A 23,335-nucleotide genomic window follows, 5' to 3' on the forward strand; every position below is an offset into this window, starting at 1 on the left:
CGACACGCACGTCGATGACGTCATCGCATGTTGCGCACTGGTTCGGGGCACTAACTGCAGGGCACGGCGCTACCGGTAAGTCACCCCAAAAATCTCTGGGGCAATTTTGCCCAATGCGCTACCGCCACCCGCCCTTGGGCGAAAAGGCCATTGCGCCCCGTTAGCGCCTCTTGGGGCTGCTAATGGGGCACAAAAAAGGAGCAAATTCGGCCCGAGTGTATGCCTTTAACATTAGTTTCAATTTTGCCCTTATTTCTTTTTTCAACCATGGTGTGTCATTACTGGCTAGTTTATTCCTGCTGTTTAGTGGGATATTTTTCTCCTTGACTCTATTGATCACTGTTATCAATGTTTCCCACTGCTGCTTTGTTTCTGTTTTATCAGTAAATCTTTCCATTTATTTTCCCTAGTTCCATTCTTATCTGCATAAAATTATCTTTGTTTAAATGTATTACTTTGATCTTTGTCTTACTTATGTCCTTCTCAATCTTTGGCCTACCTTGTGGGTTCGGTGCGGCCGGGGTCGGTGGCGGGTGCTGAATCCGCTGCTGGCTCCAGCCCGCTGTGTGGAAAGGATTTTACGACAATTGGGCAGTGGATCACGAAACATTACAAAGCCACACTCAACCTTATCCTGCTGTGCCACTCATCACTTCCCCATCACTCTACCCTACCCTATTCCTGCACATCCTTACTCACATCAACTTACCTTGCACCTCCACCCATCCCTCTCTATCCACACAGCGTGTTTCTTGGCCAATTGAGTGAAGCGGATCTGATGACGTCATCAGCCGGTTTCCTTAAAGGGGCCATGTCCAAATTGAATTTGACAGTTGTGCTCTCAGCGTTCTACTGCGTTGAGATGCTGCAAACACTGACAAGCACTGCATAAAGGTGCACAGCTGCACCCAGGCTCTCCCACCCTACTTATGGAGGGAGTCACAACATGCAAGGATCTCCTGTTCCCTTCCAGTGGGCGGAAGATACCTTTCCAGGAGATCACCACAGTCTGGTTGCACATGACGACAGAAGCAGGGCTGTCATCAGGAGGACCTGGCTGCAATGGCAGAAACCTTGCAATGATCTCAGTGGATCACAAAACATTACAAAGCCACACTCAACCTCTTCCGGCTGTGTCACTCATCACATCCCCATCACTCTATCCTACTCTACTCCTGCACATCCTTACTCACATCAACTGACCTTGCACCTCCACCCATCCCTCTCTATCTACATTATCACTTGCCCATCTCACTAGCCACCCCTCACACTTACCCTCATCCTAATCCAATCATACCGACTAATACACAAGGGTAGGCACTTGGGCATTTAACCAATGTTCATGTAAAGTTTATGGTAATGTGGTGTCAAACATTGAAATCTTTATTTTCAACATTTTGGGCTAGACTTTCCATTGACATCTATATCGCCCAATTCCAACGTTAGTGGTATTATTATTTTTCGGGATCGCCGATATAGCGCTCATTTTAAAAACCACTAGTTTTGCTTTTTTAATTTTGGCGTAAGCCGTAGCAATGTGAAATGGGCGATAGTGATTTATTCCATCATGCAAGGCCAACGTCCATAGCAAAGGCCGTTCTGCGCATGCATGTTTTTTTTAGTTGATTAACTTTTCCTGCACTGTTTTGGCCGCTCCTCTTGTAGTTCCCACTGTGGTCTCTTGGCCATTGTAGGGATGCTTTATGGTGTTGGTGTGCAGTGGTGCCAACCTGGCATATCATGGTATACAGCATCAAGTGAAGTAAATCTGGCCATGGTGAGGCCATCCCTGGCATCCCAGGCAGCAATATGGTCGGCTGCTGATGCCCTGTGTCCTGTGCAACATCAGTTGATTGCAGAGGTTGATATTGTTGTTGGTGCTGCTGGTGTGTCCTGTGCTGCTGGTGTTGGGGCTGACTGTGGTGGGATTCTGAGGACCAAGGTGATATGGTTTCAAGGGCACTAATACTAATGTAATAGATGGCAGGTGAACTTGATATGACAGAAGCGATCTGTCAATGGTGAGAGAGGTTGTTCCAATGAGGTGACACTGGGTAGAGAGATTGCTCCAAAGACTTGCAAGCTGCATAAAGCTCAATGCGCCTTCCAAATGCAGCTTGCAAAAGCTTTTGATCTTGAAAAGTGAACAGCTGTGAAATGGGAGCTTTTATAGCTGCAAGGTAAAGAAATGTGACACGACTCCTGACCTACTTACCTGACGTGATCTCTGAGCAGCATGGATTCCATGGGTGACAACGTAAAATGGTAAGTACAGCACAAAATTGTCTTTAAAGCCTCTTAACAAGGTCCTAATCACCTAAATTGCCTTCCCAGTCGCTGCTTGTCAGGTCTGTTCTGCCCTGACAGACCCAATATCTGGGAAAATTACGGGACCTGAACCGCTGTCAGAAAAAAACATCTTCCAACCCGACCCGCTACCAAATGCACCAGCTGAGCCTCGTAAAATCTAGCCCTTTATCTTAAATGTTATTATGTTGTGATTGCTATTGCCGAGATATTCCTCTATGCGTACTTCTCCTTACTGCTCTGGTTAATTTCTTATTACTAGATCCAGCAGTGCTCCCTCTCTTTTGGGGCTTTTTACATGCTGGGTAAGAAAGTCGAGCTGCACACATTGTAAAAACTCCATTCCCGCTACCCCTTTTGCTATCTCTTTTTACCAGTTTACTTGGGAATAGTTAACACTCCCCATGATTATTATTCTGTGCCCTTTACCTATTTCACATATTTTCTCACAGAATTCTTCCTCCACCTCCTTTCCACTATTTGATGGTCTGTAGTATAACCCCTATTAGCATGATTGATCCATTCTTAGCTTTTCTTCAATTTATATTGATTTTGTTTCTAACCTTCTGTTAATGATGTCCCTTTTTTGATTGCCATTATGTTATCTCTAATTAGTTCAGCTATCCCACCCACTTCTTCCTTCCCTGCACTTTCCAATTATGTTATAACCTGCAATATTTAGTTGCCAGTCCTGTTCTTTATGTAGAAATGTTGCAGTTACTCCTACTACATCTGGTGCATCACGACGAATTATTGCCTCCAGTTTCTCCATTTTATTTGGAATGCTGTTTACATTGCTGTACATGCAGTTTAATTCATCTTTAATAGTTGTTCCTTTTACTTCCTTTTTAAAAGTCCTTTTACACTTCTGTTTTACAACTGGACTTGTTCCCTGACCATTTATGTTGGCTTTGTTCCTTAACTTGGTCTGACCTTTACTCACATCTCCTATTAGTGCCCCGGACCCAACCCCAAGAGGAAGTGGAGGGCGAAATTTTGCACTCCCCTTCCTCTCGGGGGCGATAAGCCCAATTTAGCTCGCTGCAGCCCCGCTCTATCAAAACCTTTTATAATTTTAAATACCTCTATTAGGTCACCCCTCAGCTGTCATTTTTTTCTTCTGGGTCAAGAGGAAAAAGACCCAGCCTGTTTATCCTTTCCTAATATGTATACCCTCGCATTTCTGGTATCATCCTTGTAAATCTTCCCTGCACCCTCTCCAGTGCCTCTATATCCTTTTTATAATATGGCGACAGAACTGTACACTGTACTCTAAGTGTGGTCTAACCAAGGTTTGATACAGGTTTAGCATAACATCCCTACTTTTCAATTCTGTATCTCTAGAAATAAACCTTGGTGCTTGGTTTGCTATTTTAATGGCCTTGCTAACCTGTGTCGCAACTTTTAGCGATTTGTGTATTTGTACTCCGAGATCTCTTTGTTCCTCCATCCCACCCAGACTCTCACCCTTCAAGTAATAAGTGACCTCCCTATTCTTCCTACCAAAATGTAATACCTCACACTTATCTGTGTTGAACTTCCTTTGTCAATTATATGCCCATTCTGCAAGTTTATTAATGTTCTCCTGTAATTTGTTGCAGTCCTCCTCAGTATTGACTATCCCCCCCCCAATTTGGTGTCATCTGCAAAGTTAGAAATTGTGCTTTTGATTCCAAGGTCTAAATCGTTAATAACACCACTATCTACTGTGTGCACTCTTTTGAACACCATTTTAAATGTTTCCCATTGCTGCCCTTCATCGTTGTTTGCCAATATTGTTGCCCATTTTATTTTCCCAAGTTCTATTATCAGCCCCTCAAAATCAGCTTTTCTCCACTCTATTACCTTGGTTTTTGTCATACTGGGGTTGTTCTTCTTAGAGCAGAGAAGGGTAAGAAGTGATTTGATAGAAGTGTTTAAAATCATGCAGGGGTGAGATAGAGTAAATAAAGTACTGCACAACAGGAGGCCACATCAAATCTGTGCTGACTCTTTCAAAGAGCAATCCAGTCAGTCCCACTCACCGGCTTTCACCCCATATCCCTGCAATTTTTGTTCCTTCAAGTATTTATCCAATTCCCTTTTGAAGGCTACTACTGAATCTGTATCTACCACCCTATCAGGCAGTATATTCCAAATCCTAACCACTCATTGTGTAAAAAGATTTTACTCATGTCGCCTCTGGTTCTTTTACCAATCATCTTAAATTTGTGCTCTCTGGCTAACAAGCTTTCAGGCATAGGAAACAGTTTCTCTTTATTTACTCTATCTAACCGTAGCTTAATTTTAAACACTTCTATCAAATCACCTCTTACCCTTCTCTGCTCTAAGAAGAACAACCCCAGCTTTTCCAGTTCATCCACGTAACTGTAATCCCTCATCCCTGGAACCATTCTAGTAAATGTCTTCTGTACCTTTTCTAAAAGCTTCATTTCCTTCATAAAGTGTCGGTGCGCAGAATTGGCCACAATGCTCTAGCTGGGGCTGAACTAGTATTTTCTATAGGTTTAGCATCACTTCCTGGCTTTTGTACTCTATGCCTCTAATTATAAAGCCCAGGATCCCATATGCATAAATAACTTTTGTTATTCACAAGTTCTCAGATAATGAAACAATCTGTGCCCATGGACAGCAACGCATGAACAACATTTAGGCTTAGGCTGATAAATGGCAAGCAACATTTGCACCACACAAGTGCCAGGCAATGACTATCTTGCCAGGCAACTACTTCCCCATGCCATTCAATGGCATTACCATCATCAAATCCCCTTCCTTTAACATCCTTGGGGGTAACCATTGGCCAGAAACTTAACTGGACAGACACAAAAATATTGTGGCTACAAGAGCAGGTCGGAAGCTGTGACTCACCTCCTGACACCTTTCCACCATCTATAAGGCACAAGTCAGGAGTGCGATGGAATACTCTCCACAGCTCCAACAACACTCAAGAACAAAGCAACTCGCTTTATTACCACCCCATCCATCACCTGAAACATCCACTCCCTCCACTACCGGGGCACTGAGGATGCATTTAAAAGATGCACTGCAGCAATGTGGCAAGGCTTCTTCGACAGCACCTCCCAAACTGGATCTCCACTATCTAGAAGCAGCTGCCATTTTAGCGTTTAATAGCACTATAGAGTGGCATTAAGGCCACAAATTTCTCGCCCCAAAACTGTGCACAGTACTCCAAGTGTGGTCTCACCAAAGCCCTGTACAATTGTAGTAAAACATCCTTCTTGTATTCCAACCCACTTGCATTATATACCATTTGCCTTCCTAATTTCTTGCTGTACTTTCTGTGTTTCGTGTACGGGAATACCTAACTCTCTCTGAACACCAACATTTAATAGTTTCTCACTGTTTAAATAATATTCTATTTTTCTATTCTTTCTACCAACGTGAATAGCATTACATTTCCCCACATTATACTCCATCTGCCACCTGATTGCCCACTCACTTAACCTGTCTATATCCTTTCACAGGCTCTTTGTGTCCTCCTCACAGCTTACTTTCCCACCTAGCTTTGTATCTTCAGCAAACTTGGATACATTGCACTTGGTCCCTTCATCTAGTCATTAATATAGATTGTAAATAGCTGAGGCCGCAGCACTGATCCATTGGATTGCTTTTTATATTAGTCAAAATCTATTTTCATACTATCCCTTTGCCCCTCTTACTTCTTTTTTCAATTCTCCTCTGTACTTCTTATATTCAGCCTGATTCTCTCTTGTATTATCAAGCTGACATCAGTCACACGCTCCCATTTTCTGTTTCATCCTACTGTCTCACTCCTTCGTCATCCAGGGAGCTCTGGCTTTGGTTGCCCTCCCTTTCCCCCTTGTGGGAATGTAAATGGACCAAATCTTCCCCTCCTCTTTTCAAGTTCCTCTCCGGTTGCTGCAAAATATCCTTTACCTTTGCACCCGGTATTCAACACACCCTCTGGACTCTCGGTTGTGACTGCAGAGGACATTAACTATCCCTTTAATTATCAAATCCTCTGTGACTAGAACCTTTCCATTCTGCTCTTTCCCCTGCCTCCTGTTCCATGGTTAGCATTCTGGCTGTCCACCCCAGAGCCTGCATCCTTATCCTCAGAGGTAGCAAGTAAAATGTACCTGTTGGATAGGGCCTGTGTCTGCGGGACCTCCTTCTCTATCTCCGCTTGGTTCCCCTTATCCTTCTGATGAACAATCGGAGTGTCTCTTACTCACACTCCAGCTCAAAGATTCTGAGTCAGAGTCATTTACTGTAGAGTTGGCAATCTGGCCATGAAACGCAGGAGGAGCAGCTGAGAGGAGAGGCAAAAGTGTGGGAGAAGTGGCTGAAAGGAACGGCTATAAAACACGAGAAGAGTGGTTGAGATGAGTGGCCATTGAGCGTGGGAGGAGTGGCTGAGTGGAGCAACCTCTGTGATGCTGGAAGAATCTGACAAAAAGAAATGTTGAAACTGAAAAGTGATGTCAGAGGAGTAGTGGAGCCCGAGGAAATACAGCTAAATGTTTAATTTATTATGTAACTAAGTCAAGTGTTTAATAAATTAATCAGATCTGGGGGATAAGAACATAAGAACATAAGAATTAGGAACAGGAGTAGGCCATCTAGCCCCTCGAGCCTGCTCCGCCATTCAATAAGATCATGGGCTGATCTGGCCGTGGACTCAGCTCCACTTACCCGCCCGCTCCCCATAACCCTTAATTCCCTTATTGGTTAAAAATCTATCTATCTGTGACTTGAATACATTCAATGAGCTAGCCTCAACTGCTTCCTTGGGCAGAGAATTCCACAGATTCACAACCCTCTGGGAGAAGAAATTTCTTCTCAACTCGGTTTTAAATTGGCTCCCCCGTATTTTGAGGCTATGCCCCCTAGTTCTAGTCTCCCCGACCAGTGGAAACAACCTCTCTGCCTCTATCTTGTCTATCCCTTTCATTATTTTAAATGTTTCTTTAAGATCACCCCTCATCCTTCTGAACTCCAATGAGTAAAGACCCAGTCTACTTAATCTAGCATCATAAGGTAACCCCCTCATCTCCGGAATCAGTCTCGTGAATCGTTTCTGTACCCCTTCCAAAGCTAGTATATCCTTCCTTAAGTAAAGTGACCAAAACTGCACGCAGTACTCCAGGTGCGGCCTCACCAATACCCTATACAGTTGCAGAAGGACCTCCCTGCTTTTGTACTCCATCCCTCTCGCAATGAAGGCCAACATTCCATTCGCCTTCCTAATTACCTCCTGCACCTGCAAACTAACTTTTTGGGATTCATGCACAAGGACCCCCACTTCCCTCTGTACCGCAGCATGTTGTAATTCCTCCCCATTCAAATAATATTCCCTTTTACTGTTTTTTTTCCCAAGGTGGATGACCTCACACTTTCCGACATTGTATTCCATCTGCCAAACCTTAGCCCATTCGCTTAACCTATCTAAATCTCTTTGCAGCCTCTCTGTGTCCTCTACACAACCCGCTTTCCCACTAATCTTTGTGCCATCTGCAAATTTTGTTACACTACACTCTGTCCCCTCTTCCAGGTCATCTATGTATATTGTAAACAGTTGTGGTCCCAGCACCGATCCTTGTGGCACACCACTAACCACCGATTTCCAACCCGAAAAGGACCCATTTATCCCGACTCTGCTTTCTGTTAGCCAGCCAATTCTCTATCCATGCTAATACATTTCCACTGACTCCGCGTACCTTTATCTTCTGCAGTAACCTTTTGTGTGGCACCTTATCGAATGCCTTTTGAAAATCTAAATACACCACATCCATCGGTACACCTCTATCCACCATGCTCGTTATATCCTCAAAGAATTCCAGTAAATTAGTTAAACATGATTTCCCATTCATGAATCCATGCTGCGTTTGTTTGATTGCACATTTAAATCAACTAAATAGAGGATATTAATATTAACGGGTTCCAAATGTCATTAAATTAAAATTATATATATATATATATAAATAAATAGGAGTTAAGGAAATAATAAAATAAAGAAATTAATAAACAAAAACAAAGCTAATTAGATACAAATTAACCTGAAATCAAAATAAATCCCAAATATCTAACCATAATCTAGATCTCAAGTAAATATATTATATCTAGAACTAAAATAATACTAATGAATAAATAAAAACTAGAAATGGCAGTGCAGGTTGTGTGTAATATGTAGGAGTTTATGGACAGAAAGACTATCTCGCATACTTAATATATAGAATCATAGAATAGTTACAGCACAGAAGGAGGCCATTCGGCCCATCGAGCTTGTGCCAGCTCTCTGTAAGAGCATTTCAGCTAATCCCAAAGAAATAACTTCTTAATTTTGTTATTTCCTTAACGCCCTTTCCCCGAAGCCCTGCAAATATTTTTCCTTCAGGTATTATCTAATTCTCTTTTGAAAGCCACAATTGAATATGTAAAGTTTACATAAAAAGTATCTAGGTGTGCATTTCAGTTGGGTGCTCTTGGCCAGAAGTTTAATCGAGAGGCGGATTGGGAGCGGGGTGGGCGGGGGACTCAGAAGTGGTCGGCAAACCGGAAGAATGGATTTCCCACAGGCCCTGAATTTAACGGCAGGACCTGATTTGCATTTCAGATGAAGAGGCTGGCTGGCTGCAGCACTCGGTCACAGAAAGGGAAGAGAGAGGGATTGGGTGGCGGCTGGGGGGAAGTCATGGATCAGTGGTGGATCGGGATGCGGGGGTGGAGGGAGAAAAGGATCAGGGCTGGAGCATCAGGGGATGAGAAAGAGCAATGGGGCCGGACACTGGACCATTAGGGGAGAGAACATCGGGGCCGGAGCATTGCTGCAGGGTTGGGGGAGAGAGAGAACATTGGGGCTAGGCTCCCGAGCATCGGATGCCAGAGCATCGGTGGGGAGGGGGACAACATCGAACTCAGAAGCATCGATGGGGGCGGTAGGGAGAGAACATTGGACTCCGGAGCATCTGGTGGGAAGGGAGAGAAGATCAGGGCTGGGGCATCGGGGGTCTGTGTTGAGGCATAGGAGAGAAGTTCGGACTCTGGAGCATTGCAGGGTGGGGGCATGGGTGAGAACATCAGATTCTGGGGCATTGGGGGAGTGGGGGATGCAGGTAGTGATAGGAGAGAAGACTGGAGCTGGAGGATCGGGGGATAGGGGAGAGGGAGAGAGCATCAGGGAGGAACTCCGGAGCATCAGAGGGGAGGGACAGAGCATTGGGGCTGGACATCGGAGCATTGGGGGTCAAGGGAGAGGACATCGGGACCTAACTCCAGTGCACAGGGGGAGGGGAGAATGGATCAGGGGAGGATCATCGGTGGTGGAGAACATCGGGGCCGACCTTCGGATCACGGTGGTGGTGGATGTGGCGGGGGGGGGGAGGGGGGTGGAAGTCTGGGAAAGCGATCTGAGGCCTCGTGGGGTGTCTCCGATCATGAAGGGGTGCATTAGGCAGGGATGCTGGATCCAGCAGTCCTCACCTTACTTGAGCCGGCTCAAATGATCAGGATGTTGAAACAGTTTGGGTGGAGATAAGGAATAATAAAGGGAAAAAGTCACTGGTGGGTGTAGTCTATAGGCCCCCTAACAGTAGCAACTCTGTTGGTCGGAGCATAAACCAGGAAATAGTGGGGGCTTGTAAAAAGGGAACAGCAATAATCATGGGTGACTTTAACCTCCATATTGATTGGACAAATCAAATTGGTCAGGGTAGCCTTGAGGAAGAATTCATAGAGTGCATGAGGGATGGGTTCCTTGAGCACTATGTAACGGAACCAATCAGGGAGCAGCCTATCTTAGATCTGGTCCTATGTAATGAGACAGGATTAATAAACAATCTCCGAGTAAAGGATTCCCTTGGAATGAGTGAACATAGCATGATTGAATTTCAAATTCAGATGGAGGATGAGAAAGTTGGATCTCTAACCAGCGTATTAAGCTTAAATAAAGGAGACTATGAAGGTATGAGGGCTGAGTTGGCTAAAGTGGACTGGGAAAATAGATTAAAGTGTAGGACGGTTGATGAACAGTGGTGTACATTAAAGGAGATATTTCCCAACACTCAAGAAAAATATATTCCAGTGAGGAGGAAAGGGCGTAGTTTGCCACGGATAGCCATCCTTAGCAAACTAAAGAAATAAAGGACGGTATCCAATTAAAAACAGGGGCATATAAAGTGGCCAAAACTAGTGGGTGGATAGAAGATTGGGAAGTGTTTAAAAGCTAACAAAGAATGATTAAAAAAATGATTAAGAAAGGGAAGATAGACAATGAAAGTAAACTAGCACAAAATATAAAAACAGATAGCAAGAGTCTCTATAGGTATAAAAAAAGGAAAAGAGTGGCTCGAGTAAATGTTGGACCCTTAGAGGACGAGACCGGGGAATTAATAATGGGGAACATGGAGATGGCAGAAACTCTGTATTAGTCTTGTATCAGTCTTTACAGTAGAGGACACTAATAATATTCCAATAGTGGATAGTCGAGGGGCTATAGCAGGGGAGGAACTTAACACAATCACAATCTCTAAGGAGGTGGTACTCAGTAAGATAATGGGATTAAAGGCGGATAACCCCTGGACCTGATGGCCTGTTTCCTAGGGTCTTAAGAGAAGGAACGGCAGGGATAATGGATGCATTGGTTATAATTTACCAAAATTCCCTGGATTCTGGGGAGGTCCCAGCAGATTGGAAAACTGCAAATGTAATGCCCCTATTTAAAAAAGGAGGTAGACAAAAATCAGGAAACTATAGACCAGTTAGCCTAACATCTGTGGTTGGGAAGATGTTGGAGCCCATTATTAAAGAAACAGTAGCAGGACATTTGGAAAAGCAAAATTTGGTCAGACAGAGTCAGCATGGATTTATGAAGGGGAAGTCATGTTTGACAAATTTGCTAGAATTCTTTGAGGATGTAATGAACAGGGTGGATAAAGGGGAACCAGTGGACGTGGTGTATTTGGACTTCCAGAAGGCATTTGACAAGGTATCACATAAAAGGTTACTGCACAAGATAAAAGTTCACGGGGTTGGGGGTAATATATTAGCATGGATAGAGGATTGGCTAATGAACAGAAAACAGAGAGTAGGGATAAATGGTTCCTTCTCGGGTTGGCAATCAGTAATGAGTGGGTGCCGCAGGGATCAGTGGTGGGACCCCTACTATTTACAATCTATATTAACGACTTGGAGGAAGGGTGTAACGTAGCCAAGTTTGCCGACAATACAAAGATGGGAGGAAAAGCAATGTGTGAGGAGAACACAAAAAATCTGCAAAAGGACATGGACAGGCTGAGTAAGTGGGTAATAATTTGGCCGATGGAGTATAATGTTGGAAAGTGTGAGTTCATGCACTTTGGCAGAAAAAAAATCAAAGAGCAAGTTATTATTTAAATGGAGAAAGATTGCAAAGTGCTGCAATACAGCGGGACCTGGGGGTACTTGTGCATGAAACACAAAGGGATAGTATACAGGTACAGCAATTGATCAGGAAGGCCAATGGAATCTTGGCCTTTATTCCAAAGGGGATGGAGTATAAAAGCAGGGAAGTCTTGCAACAGTTGTACAGGGTATTGGTGAGGCCACACCTGGAATACTGCGTGTAGTTTTGGTTTCCATATTTATGAAAGGATATACTTGCTTTGGAGGCAGTTCAGAGAAGGTTCACAAGGTTGATTCCAGAGATAAGGGGGTTGACTTATGAGGAAACGTTGAGTAGGTTGGGCCTCTACTCATTCGAATTCAGAAGAATGAGAGGTAATCTTATCGAAACGTATAAAATTATGAGGGGGCTTGACAAGGTGGATGCAGAGAGGATGTTTCCACTGACAGGGGAGACTAGAACTAGGGGGCAAAATCTTAGAAAAGTGGCCACCCATTTAAAACTGAGATGAGGAGAAATTTCTTCTCTCAGAGGGTTGTGGATCTGTGGAATTTGCTATCTGAGAGAGCTGTGGAAGCTGGGACTTTGAATAAATTTAAGACAGAAATAGACAGCTTCTTAAAAGATAAGGGAATAAGGGGTTATGGGGAGCAGGCAGGAAAGTGAACCTGAGTCCATGATCGGATCAGCCATGATCGTATTAAATGTCGGAGCAGGCTCGAGGAGCCGTATGGCCTACTTCTGCTCCTATTTCTTATGTTCTTATGTTCCCCCAGGCCCGGGAAAACTGACCAGCCACAGTTACATTTGTAATGCTGGTTAAATCTAAGGCACGCCAGCCTCATTTTAATGGACGACCGGAAGTGGTTGGTTTGGAAGTGGTCAGAATTCAAATTTTTAACACTTTAACCTCCCACCTGACCCCAACCCACCTGCTTTTTTAGAGTTAAATTTCTCCTCTTGTGTTCAGGGTTGTTATATAGAAACAGTAACAATGTTGATTCCCATTTTCAAAAATCTTATGTCTAAGTTTGTAAAACAAACCTCTGACTAACCTTTGCTTCTTTTTTCCATCCTTAATAACCTTTAATCTTTCAATATCCATCCACAGCCACCAGTATTTCTCACCAGCTGTTCCCTGAAGAAACTTCTTGAATTTTTCAATGCCCTTTCCGTTCTTGAAATTATAACTGTGACGAGGTGTCACGTAGCAGGAATCTCTGATATCATCTTCTTCATTCGAAGAATTAGAATCTGGACTTTCCTCACCCATTTTACCTGAAAAACCTTGAGTCTTTATTTTATCGCTCACTGCAGAAGATGTCTCTGGGTTCAGCTGAGGAGTTTTTAAAACACTCGACTTTGATGCTATGTGAGTATCAATTTTTGTATTATGGTCCAAATGAGGTTTTGTTTCATCAGGTGTAGAAGGTAGGTTGGTCTCTGTAATTTGGGTTGTTGTTTTATCATATGTGCTGACTTGGTCTTCCTTCTTTTCTTTTTCTTCTATGTTATGTTCAGTTTCATTCTCTGACTTCACTTCAACATAAATTGTTGCTGGTGCCTGCAAAGAGTACTCAGGGACGAATTCAAATAATTCGTTATCCACAACCTTTGGCTTGGAAAAACTTGGGTTGCACAACTCCTGATCATCGTCAAAATATTGTTTATTTGAGAGCTGTCTGTTAGTTTGAGTTCTAACTGGTAGTTTTCTAGCTTCAACACTGATCAAAATGTCATCCAATAGCGAAATACCTAGAGCAATTCAATTTTAAGAAATTTAGGGAAAGGGCAAGGATTCGGTGTGACAGACAACCTTGAAACTCAAGCCTGCAATCATCTGGTTTGGAAACAGGTGTTCTACTATTTGAACTAACTGACCTCATGCTTTTTGTACCAGCCACACAACACATTCACAGGCAGTCTGAAGAGGGAGGGAGGTAGAAAATATTTTCAAAAATGCACAACTAGTAATTAATTCAGGCAATAAATCATTTGGCACTTTGGAGCATGTGCACAAAGATCCTGGAATAAGTAAATGGGCCTAATAAACAAATCATATGTCATCAAATTACAGGATAGGTAGTTGTTATTAACTACATAACAACATTTATTCATTTATATAAAAGTACTAAATTTCTAAAAAAAACAACAAAACACGGTAACCTTTTTTAACAAAACAGTGTGTTAATTTTTTTTAAAGAAATACAAACTTTACTTTATCTTTGAGAAACAAACTCAGAGACATCATTGTAAAGAATGGTAATAATTTATCTCTCTGCAATGTTTAAACATTTTCAGTAAAATTGTCTCTTATACAAAAGGGTGTTGAAATATCAAGTGGTCATGGTGCGGTGGTGCAGTAAATACAAATATTTACTATTACTGCACTACAGCACCATGACTATTTAGGCAGTTTGCATATTTAAATAAGGAGGCCTAATGCCTGTTTGAGGGGCCCTTTGCAAAATAGGTCTGCCTATTTAATAGAAATCATGGTCTACCTGCAGTCCAACCATTGGTTCTTAAAGGGAGCACTGAAGGCCACCACATAAAGGTAAATTTGTTTAAAAAAATATTTACCTGAGCATGGAGACGGAAGGAGCACTCCTGGCTCCAATGCAGCATCAAAGCCCTTTGCCAGCTCCCGCATAGTCCCTTTCCAAACAACCCTCATCCTCCCAGCCATTCCCCACCACTCCCTCCCAATCGCTTCCTCCCTCCGAATCACTTCTCTCCCCCTCTGACTGTTTACTTCTTCCGGCTTCACATTCAGGCAAGTATTTTTTTAACAACAACAACAACTTGTATTTATATAGCACCACTAGTGTAGTAAAATGTCCCAATGCGCTTCTTAGGAGTCTTATAAGACAAAAAATTGGCATTGAGACACATAAGGAGAAATTAGGGCAGATAAGCAAAAGCTTGGTCAAAGAAATAGATTTTAAAGAGCGTCTTAAAGGAGGAAAGAGTGGTAGAAAGGCAGAGAAGTTTAGGGAGTGAATTTTAGAGCTTAGTGCCTCGGCAACAGAAGGCACAGCCACTAATGGCTGAGCAATTATAATCAGGGATGATCAAGAGTGCAGGATTAGAGAAACACAGTTATCTTGGGGGCTTGTGGGGCTGGAGGAGATTTCAGAAATAGGAAGGGGTGAGGCCATAGAGGGATTTGAAAACAAGGATGAGAATTTCAAAACTGAGGCATTGTTTAACCGGGTACCAATGTAGGTTAGCGAGCACAGGGGTGATGGGTGAATGGGAGTTGGTGTGAGTTAGGACATGGGCAGCTGAGTTTTGAATGAGCTCAAGCTTACATAGGATAGAACATGCGAAGAGTGTGTTGGAATAGTCAAGTCTCGAGTAACAAATTTACTTTTTTTGCTGGCGGCCTCCAGCGATACCTTTAAATCCACATGTAGACCACATTTTCTTGGATGCAACTGATTCGGTATCGGCTGCATTCATGACTGACCAAGTTTGCAAAAGGGATCTCAATGAGATTTTAGTCCCATCATTTGCATTTGCAAAGGGTCTAATGCCTGTTTCAAGCACGAACCCTGGACACCTCTTTTTCTGCCTTTACCAATATGGTTGGCAAAATGTGCAATTGTGACCTCCTGCCATATTGGATGCTTTGGCACACATTTTGCACTGAGTCTGATCTTCTAGTGGGGATCCATGCTTGAATGCATCATGGAGAATTACACTGCAATGTTGTAGCCAAGTCTTCAATCTGCACTCCTATTGAGCATAGTTCCCTGCTAGAAGCATAGAATCTGTGAATTTTACAATAATCTCAGGAACATAAAACCTATGATCAATTTATACAAAAGTCGGACAAGATTTCAAAATGTCAGCAGTGCTTATTACAGTATAAAAATAGTCTAAATCTGTTGCTAATCAACAAAAATACGATATTGCTGTGGCGAACTCAAATCTGTTTAATAAATTATTATATAAACAAAATCATTTAATGACAATATTTTATTAAGCACACAATGTAGTTTGTATGCATGATATTTTGTAAATCTTCAATTATAGATTGAAGGAAATATATAAACAAATTAACTAGTGTGCCATACTAATGCTAAAATATAATAATATGATTTAATAATGGATTAATTGTACCAAACATGATAACATTTCAAAACATTCGAAAACAGTTATTTCCTAAAAATGAATAATACATTGCATACAGTGTCAACAGTTTGGGAAACCGTTGCACATTTTAAATTTTTTCATGGAATAGAATAATTTTTTGTTTGATGTAAATATTTATCTGTTATATTAATTATCAAATTATCTGTGTGACCTTGGTACACATACAGTTAATATTTGTTACTGATTGCTGTTTCTACAAGTTACAAGAATATCCATTACAGCTTGGAATGCAAAAGGTCACTTCAGATCATTATTTCTTTTCTACTTCAATGTCAAATCTATTCAATTTGGGAGGGATAGTAAACACTAAGGAGGACGACAACATGAAGACATTGATAAACTTACTGAATGGGCGTATAATTGGCAAATGCATTTCAACATAGATAAGTGTGAGGCATTACATTTCAGTAAAAAAAATAAGGAGGTCACATATTACTTGGAAAATAAAAATCTAAATGGGGTAGAGGAGCAAAGCTATCTGGGAGTCCAAATACATATATTACTAAAAGTTGCGATGCAAATTTCATATAAGTTCATAACAAAGGCAAATCCATCACTAGGGTTTATTTTTAAAGAGATAGAATTAAAAAGTAGAAAAGTTATGCTAAACTAGTAATGAGCCTTGGTTGGGCCACACTTGGGAGTACTGTGCAGAGTTCTGGTCACCATAGTATAAAAAGGATATAGAGGCACTCGAGAGGGCGCTAAAAAGATTTACCAAGATGATACCAGAACTACGAGGGTATACCTATCAGGAAAGGATGAACAAGTGGGCCTCTTCTCTTGAAAAGAAAGGGCTGAGAGTAGACGCAGAGACTAGATCTTTGGCCCAGAATTTGCGGTCGGAGGCTTCCCGCTGGCGGATGCCTCCGACTGCACAAATTTCTACAAAGGTACGGAGACTTCTCGTCCTGGGCATCGATGCAAAGACCTGTGGAGAGGCCCACGTATTCCAGGAGCGTATGTGCTTCGTGCGCATCACTGGGATCATGTGGGCTGGCCAACCTATCAAAATTGGCATTCCCATTCATACTTATGGCGAGTTCTGTTTGTATGGGGATGCCATAAGTATGAACGGGAATACCCCATAAAAACACACAAACTCACTAAATGAACAAAAAAAAAACATTACATATTTAAAATTAATTAAATGCAATTTAATTAAATATTTTATATTATTAAAAAATGTTTTTTTTAACGTGTTTTAACAGGGCTTTTAACATATAAATGAGTGATAATTGTTTATTTTTATATTTTTTTAACTCTTATGCTGGTAAAGCAGGCCTTACGCCTGCTTTTACCAGGTGTAAGAATTTGAAGGACATTCGCAGGGCAGGAGTTGGGCAAATAGCCAAACTCTCCACCCACTGAGGCCCTTCTCCCGGGGATGCATGTGATCTATCAAGACAATTCTTGACAGATCGCAAGTTCCAGGTTTAGGCGCATGCACTTCACATACCTAAACCCGGAACATGCACAGCCCCTACAGGCGCGTGCACACTTGTACGTGGTCGCAGGGGCCGTAAATTATGTCCCTTTATCTAGGAGTCGAGTTGAGTGCGTGTGAGCCGCATAGTAGGTTGGGAACTCGAAGACGTGAACAGCGCGTTCTGCAGTTTGACTTTTATTTAATGGCCCCAATTAAACAGTGTTGTGTGTTTCCCGGATCAATTAAATGGAGTGGTCTGATGACATCATCGATGACTTGATTTCAGCGCGGGTATTCAAAGCAGCCTTGCACACATCTCATTTGAAGCTGGCTGTAGGAATGTTGAAGATGATTTCCAGAGGTATAAATTGCTGCATAACATTAACAATTCTGTGGCTCATGGAGACACAAAGGCAGAGAACAGCCCCATTTTTCCTAGATGCCTCCCTGGAAGTTCTGGTCCAGGGAGTAAGTGCATGCAGAGATGTCCTCTTCCCTGCGGATGGCAGAAAAAAGACCAGCAAAAGATACAAAGATGGCATGGCTAGACATTACAGAAGAGGTCAGCAGCAAGGATGTGGTGAGGAGAACGTGAATCCAGTGCCCCAAGAAATTCAATGATCTTATGAGGTCAGGAAAGTCGAGTGCAATACCACACTCACCTACATCCTGATGTGCCTCTCACCCCAACCCCATCACTCTGCCTTCCCAAGCCTACTCCTGCACATCACTCCTCACACTAACCTATCTTGCAGGTCCACCCATCCCTTTCTGCCTATGTTCCTACTCACATCCCCATCTGACTAACCACCACTGACACTCACCCTCATCTTAATGCAATCATAGCAAGTAATACCACAGAAGATAGCTATTTGGCAATGTCACGCCACTCCCTCATAGTCACTATCTATAGATGGTGATGGAAGAGGGGGACATCCCAGCAACCTGGTGACAGAATTATGTCTCATACAGCCACATGGCATACAGCAGTCACTCATATGGTGACTAAAGTCAGTAGCCAGTGAAATAGTATCATGTGCATAATGGTAACGTTAACCATTATTATTATAACATTTCTAATTTATCTCTTTACTCTGTCACAGGTCCATCAAGTGCCCTGCCCCATTGTCCAGCCATAGGAGGAAGATGACTCCTCACAGGAAGCTCCAGCCTCTGAGAGTGCACCGTCAGCAAACCCAAGCACAGCCAGCACCAGCGCAGATACGCCAACCTCGGTGGGTCCTGTACGAGATAGAGTAGTGTTGTGACCTGGTGTCTCTCACATCATAAGTGAGCAAGAGCAGATGGTGTTGACAGGGACAGCAGTGGAGACTCCTCGCCGGGGGGGGGGGGGGCGCAGGATGCTCCAAGCTCTGTTGAGCTGCATGCAGACGCTGAGTCTAGGGGAACATCGAGAAAGAGGGCGATCTTGGAGGGACAGCATCAATTGCATGAGGCTCTGGCAGTTTTTGCAGCCAGGATGGAGGAGTTCATCTCCAACATGAGCACCACCATGTCGCAGGCGATGGTGACGGTGTGCTGTTCCATGGAAAGGATGGCCTCCTGCATGGAGCATCAAATGCGCTAGTCACATGAGAACATGTTTGCTGTGGATAACAGACGGCAGATGCCCATAGACCTCATCTTGAGGAGGGATATAAACATAGACTTGGGCATTCATCACCCCACTGATGTGCAGCAAGGTTGCTCTCCAGCTCCTTGCTAGCAGGGAAGTGCAGGTGGTCCATGAGAGGGAAGATGGTGAGAGGGGACATGGAAGAGGGGGATCTTCTCAAAGTGCTCCCACATCTCCCCTGTTCCCTCCCTCTCAGTCAGAGCCGCACAAGCTTCCTCAGTTCACGATGGCTGAGTCTGCCCCTGCACAGTCACAGGAGGAGTAGTCTTTGGCGGGGCCTTGAGTGGTTCCAAAATCCAGAGCACACCTACGAAAAGTGTCTCAGTAGTTGCAGCAAGGAACTGAGCAGAGTGTCTCTACCTCTGCTGAAGCCACAGAGATGGCACCTCATAGAAGTACTCGGAAAAGAAAAAAGACACAATTGTAGATGCACAAGAGTATGAAAATGGGAGTATGAACAAATGTTAATGATAAGTTTCAGTTATATTTATGACACAGATAAACTATTTTGTTGCACATTTTCTGGACTTTGCCTGCTACCTGGGAAGTGGCCTAGTCACTTGGAGTGACTGGTGAGACATTACTTAATCTCGAGCAATGGGGATTTGCGTGAGAGGAGTGGCTTGGTCATTGTAGAGCTGCGTTATTGTGTTGTTGGGGGCAGTGGGCGGAACTTAGTACAGCATTTGGCAGCCATATGGGTGCATTGGAACAAGTTAAATAAATCTGGATATTATGAGGCCATCCCAGGCCTCTTGGGTAGAAATGTGCACCGCTGTTGGTGTCATCTCCACCTCAGGTTCCTCCTCCTCCTCCTCTGAAGAGGTTCTGCACTCTGCGCCTTGCTCCTCCTGCAGCTCGAACCCTCGTTGCTGCGCTCTGTTGTGCAGCACGCAGCAGACGCCGATGATTCTGGACACCCTGCCTAGTGTGTACTGTGAGATCCTGCAAATGTCTGCTGCAGATCCATGGAAGGAGCCTGAGATGAAGAAGTTGAGAGTGGTGGTCACTTTGACAGCTGCTGGTAAAGGCATGTCTGCCAGGTCCTCTGGGCAGCAGGTCTTGTTCCAGCAAGCAACAAATGTCTGTGATGATCTGGCGCGATAGTCTGAGCATCTTGAAGCACTGTTGCTCAGTCTTGTCCATAGGAGTTTCGCCTTCGGCACGGTGCAGCCCTGTGGTGACCCACTTTCTTCTGTGGTGCATCGGTTCATTGAGGAGAAGGCTGCTGTTGTGGTTGCTGCTCTGCTGGTATTGAGGCTACCGCTGCTGATGTGGCTGGTATTGTTGGTGCTTGGGCTCATCTTGGTCCGATTCTGAAGTTCAAGGTGAGACAACATAAGTGGCAGCCCTGCTGATCTAATCGATGGAGATCTGAGACTCAATCCCTGAATGTTGTGATAGTGAGTAGCAATGTGGTGAGGGTGGCTTTCGAGATTGCAAAAATGTGAGAGATTTAAGTATTTTTCCCAGCTCTCAATTAATGGACGCGCACAATGGCCACTGAGCTTCCACTTCCGCCTCCCCTTCACAGGCGAGGTTCCTGAGGTGTGTGAATCCCATGCTCCAGCAGTTGAAGCCAAAACCTGCTGTTAAAAAGCCACTTAAGGGTCTCTCATCAACAAGCATTTAAGCACTTCAATGAGGTCACCAACCTCTGATGAGCGGCTTCGTGGTGCGCTGGGAAATGCGTCCGAGTTAAATGCGGAAGTCAGCAGGATGATGGTGGGTTCCTGACATGCTGACAATTTTGCCGATTTTTATTGCTCACCCGCCCTCAAGCCCATTAACTCGGGACTGGGAAAATTCTGGCCCAAGAGAGTATTTCTTCTTGTGCAGAACTTGAGGCCATCATTATAAGATAGTCACTAAGAAATCAAATAGGGAATTCAGAAGAAACGTCTTTACCCAGAGAGTGGGGAGAATTTGGAACTTGCTACCACAAGGAAGAGAATAGAGGCTTATGCTGATAGATGAGGAAGGATGAGTGGAGGATGGAGTGGAGCGTAAACATCTGCATGGACTGGTTGGGCTGAATGGCCTGCTGTATATTCTATGTAAATCTATGTAATTCTATGTGATTTGATCAGGTTGACACTTTGGACAGATACTGATGCACAGACTGAGGCAGGTCTTTGACATCTACTCTAAATACATGTGTCGACAAATGACCTATTTTTTGACTGTTGACTTAATGCAATTATAAGGCTAATTTCCTTTGCTTCCGTATAGCTTCAGATTGATTGCTGGCTCTGCATAACTTTATGTCAGTCAAACTGAAGCCAGCTGGACTAGGCAGGGACTCTGTATCAGCATTTTACTGCCTATTAAATCACTATTTAAGGGCCAATTTCAAGTTAAAGGTTAGGGATGGGAAGTATCTTTGCTGCTTTGGGGATATTGAGGAAAATAGTAAAGCTTGTACTTACTGTAAACATACTGATGGGAATTTTAATCCCAAAAAATGGCTGGGTTTGGGTTGAGTGGGATGTAATTTTTTTAAAATCTCAAACCTGAACCCAAACCACTTCGAACCTGCCCACTTCCGGTTTTAAAGGAAGTGGGATCTGTGGCGGACAACCAACCTCATTTCATAAGGCTGCATGCCTTAGATTTTGTCTCCATTTAAAATTTAATCTTGGCTGGCCCGGGAAGCTCAACAGCTAAAGGGAGGTAAGGACTGCTGCGTGAAAGAGGCAAATGCGTTTTCAGCACTCCTTGTGGGCCAGGAGGAGCAGGAATGCTTCCCCCAAACCCCAAGCTAACCTGCTTTGCTCCCCGCCTCACCACGATCAGACCCACCCACGATCACACAATTATCCCATTCCCCCACGGCGATCACCGAAAACTCTCCCCGCGATTGGGCCCCTCGGCAATTGCTGATCCCCCGAACCCCCATCTCTGCCTCCAATATGTCTCCGTACCCCAGCAATCACCCTCTAGCCCTACAAGCCACTCTGTACCCACCCCACCCCCCCCGCTAGCACAAACTTACCTGTTCCTGGGCTGTGGCCTCTGCTGCAGCATCCCTTGCCTGACATGGAGCCAAGCCTGTCAATCAGGCTGGCTCTGGGCAGGTATCCTGTTTTTAAAAAAACTCATGGATGCTGTGGAGTCAAAACTCAGGCTTCCCGGTTTCCCGACTATAACTCGTACTCCTGCTTGGAAATCCCACCCCAGTAAATATCGGGGCCATTATTTTTACAGAATCCTATTAATTTATCCATTTAATGTTAAATACATGCATCTGTTGGTTTATAGCTTAAGCTTCATAGAATCATAGAAGGCCATTTGTCCTGTCATACCTGTGCTATCCCTGGTAAAGTGAGACATCACCACTGACACCTGGGAATCCCTGGCCGAAGACTGTCCTAGGTGGAGAAAGTGCATCTGGGAGGGCGTTGAGATCTTCAAATCTCAACGCCGCGAGCGTGAAGAGGTCAGGCGCAGGCAGCAGAAGGAGCGTGCGGCAAACCAGTCCCACCCCCCTCCCCCGCTTCCCCGACGAATGTCTGTCCCACCTGTGACAGGATCTGTGGCTCTCGTATTGGACTGTTCAGCCACGAAAGAACTCACTTTAGGAGTGGAAGCAAGTCTTCCTCGATTCCGAGGGACTGCCTATGATGATGATGATGATGATCTCTTTGAAAAAGCAGTTGTGCTCAGTCACACATCCCTGCTCTTTGTCCATAACCCTGCAAATTCCTCTTCTTCAAGTACCTGTCCAACTCCCTTTTAAAATTATTTATGGAAATAGCTTCCACCACCTTTTCAGGTAGAGCATTCCAGATCCTGACAACTCTTTTGAGTGAAAACAATTCTCCTCATTGTGGGAACAAGAGTTCACACTACTTGGGTACTTTGCTGTTCTTTCTGCACAGTGTGTGAGATCAGCAGCTGCTGGGATAAAAGTTAAAACAGCTTTCTTCAGAGCATGTGTTGTCAATTGGGTAAGAGGACTTTGGGGAAAAGATGTCTTCAGGAGAAAGATAATAGTAGGATGTGTAAGAGTCCTTCAGCCATATCTGAATGTGTCAACTTGATAACTCTGTTTAGGGTGTAGAAGGTATTATTGCAGCAATTAGAAGAGTTGAGTGCTTGGTTGTTTAGTTTATGTTGTTATTCTGTTGGCATTTGTATGTGCCTTTGATGTACCATGATTTATTGGTAGTATGCATGAAATGTAGTGATCAAAGAAAAAATTAGTATAAAAAAATATAAGAAAACACTTTAGCAGCTCACACTGGAATCAGAAAATGTGATGTCTCAGCAGCTAGCTCACACTGGAATCGGATAGTGTGTGTCTCAGCAGCATGGTTTTGTGTAGTATGAAAAGACTTGTGCACTCATACTCGTTGTAGATAGTATGAGATTTCAATAATGACCTGATCTTGCATTACTACAACTGAGTTTGTGTGTAATCTGATGTTTAAAGCAA

The 23,335-nt window shown here is 43.6% G+C and overlaps 1 protein-coding gene across 1 annotated transcript in view; it reads right to left on the reverse strand.

The window, feature by feature from the left end:
* LOC139264685 (regulator of G-protein signaling 22-like) overlaps window positions 1-23,335 on the reverse strand; it is a 425,112-nt gene that overhangs the window by 304,582 nt on the left and 97,195 nt on the right. The window contains exons 8-10 of the mRNA XM_070881635.1: window positions 19,671-20,213; window positions 18,713-18,824; window positions 12,727-13,426 (exon numbers count right to left, since the gene is read on the reverse strand). Coding sequence (XP_070737736.1) covers window positions 12,727-13,426; window positions 18,713-18,824; window positions 19,671-20,213 — 1,355 coding nt within the window. The remainder of the gene's footprint in view (window positions 1-12,726; window positions 13,427-18,712; window positions 18,825-19,670; window positions 20,214-23,335) is intronic.

This window comes from Pristiophorus japonicus, chromosome 1 (assembly GCF_044704955.1).
Source record: "Pristiophorus japonicus isolate sPriJap1 chromosome 1, sPriJap1.hap1, whole genome shotgun sequence".
Classification (NCBI taxonomy): domain Eukaryota; kingdom Metazoa; phylum Chordata; class Chondrichthyes; family Pristiophoridae; genus Pristiophorus; species Pristiophorus japonicus.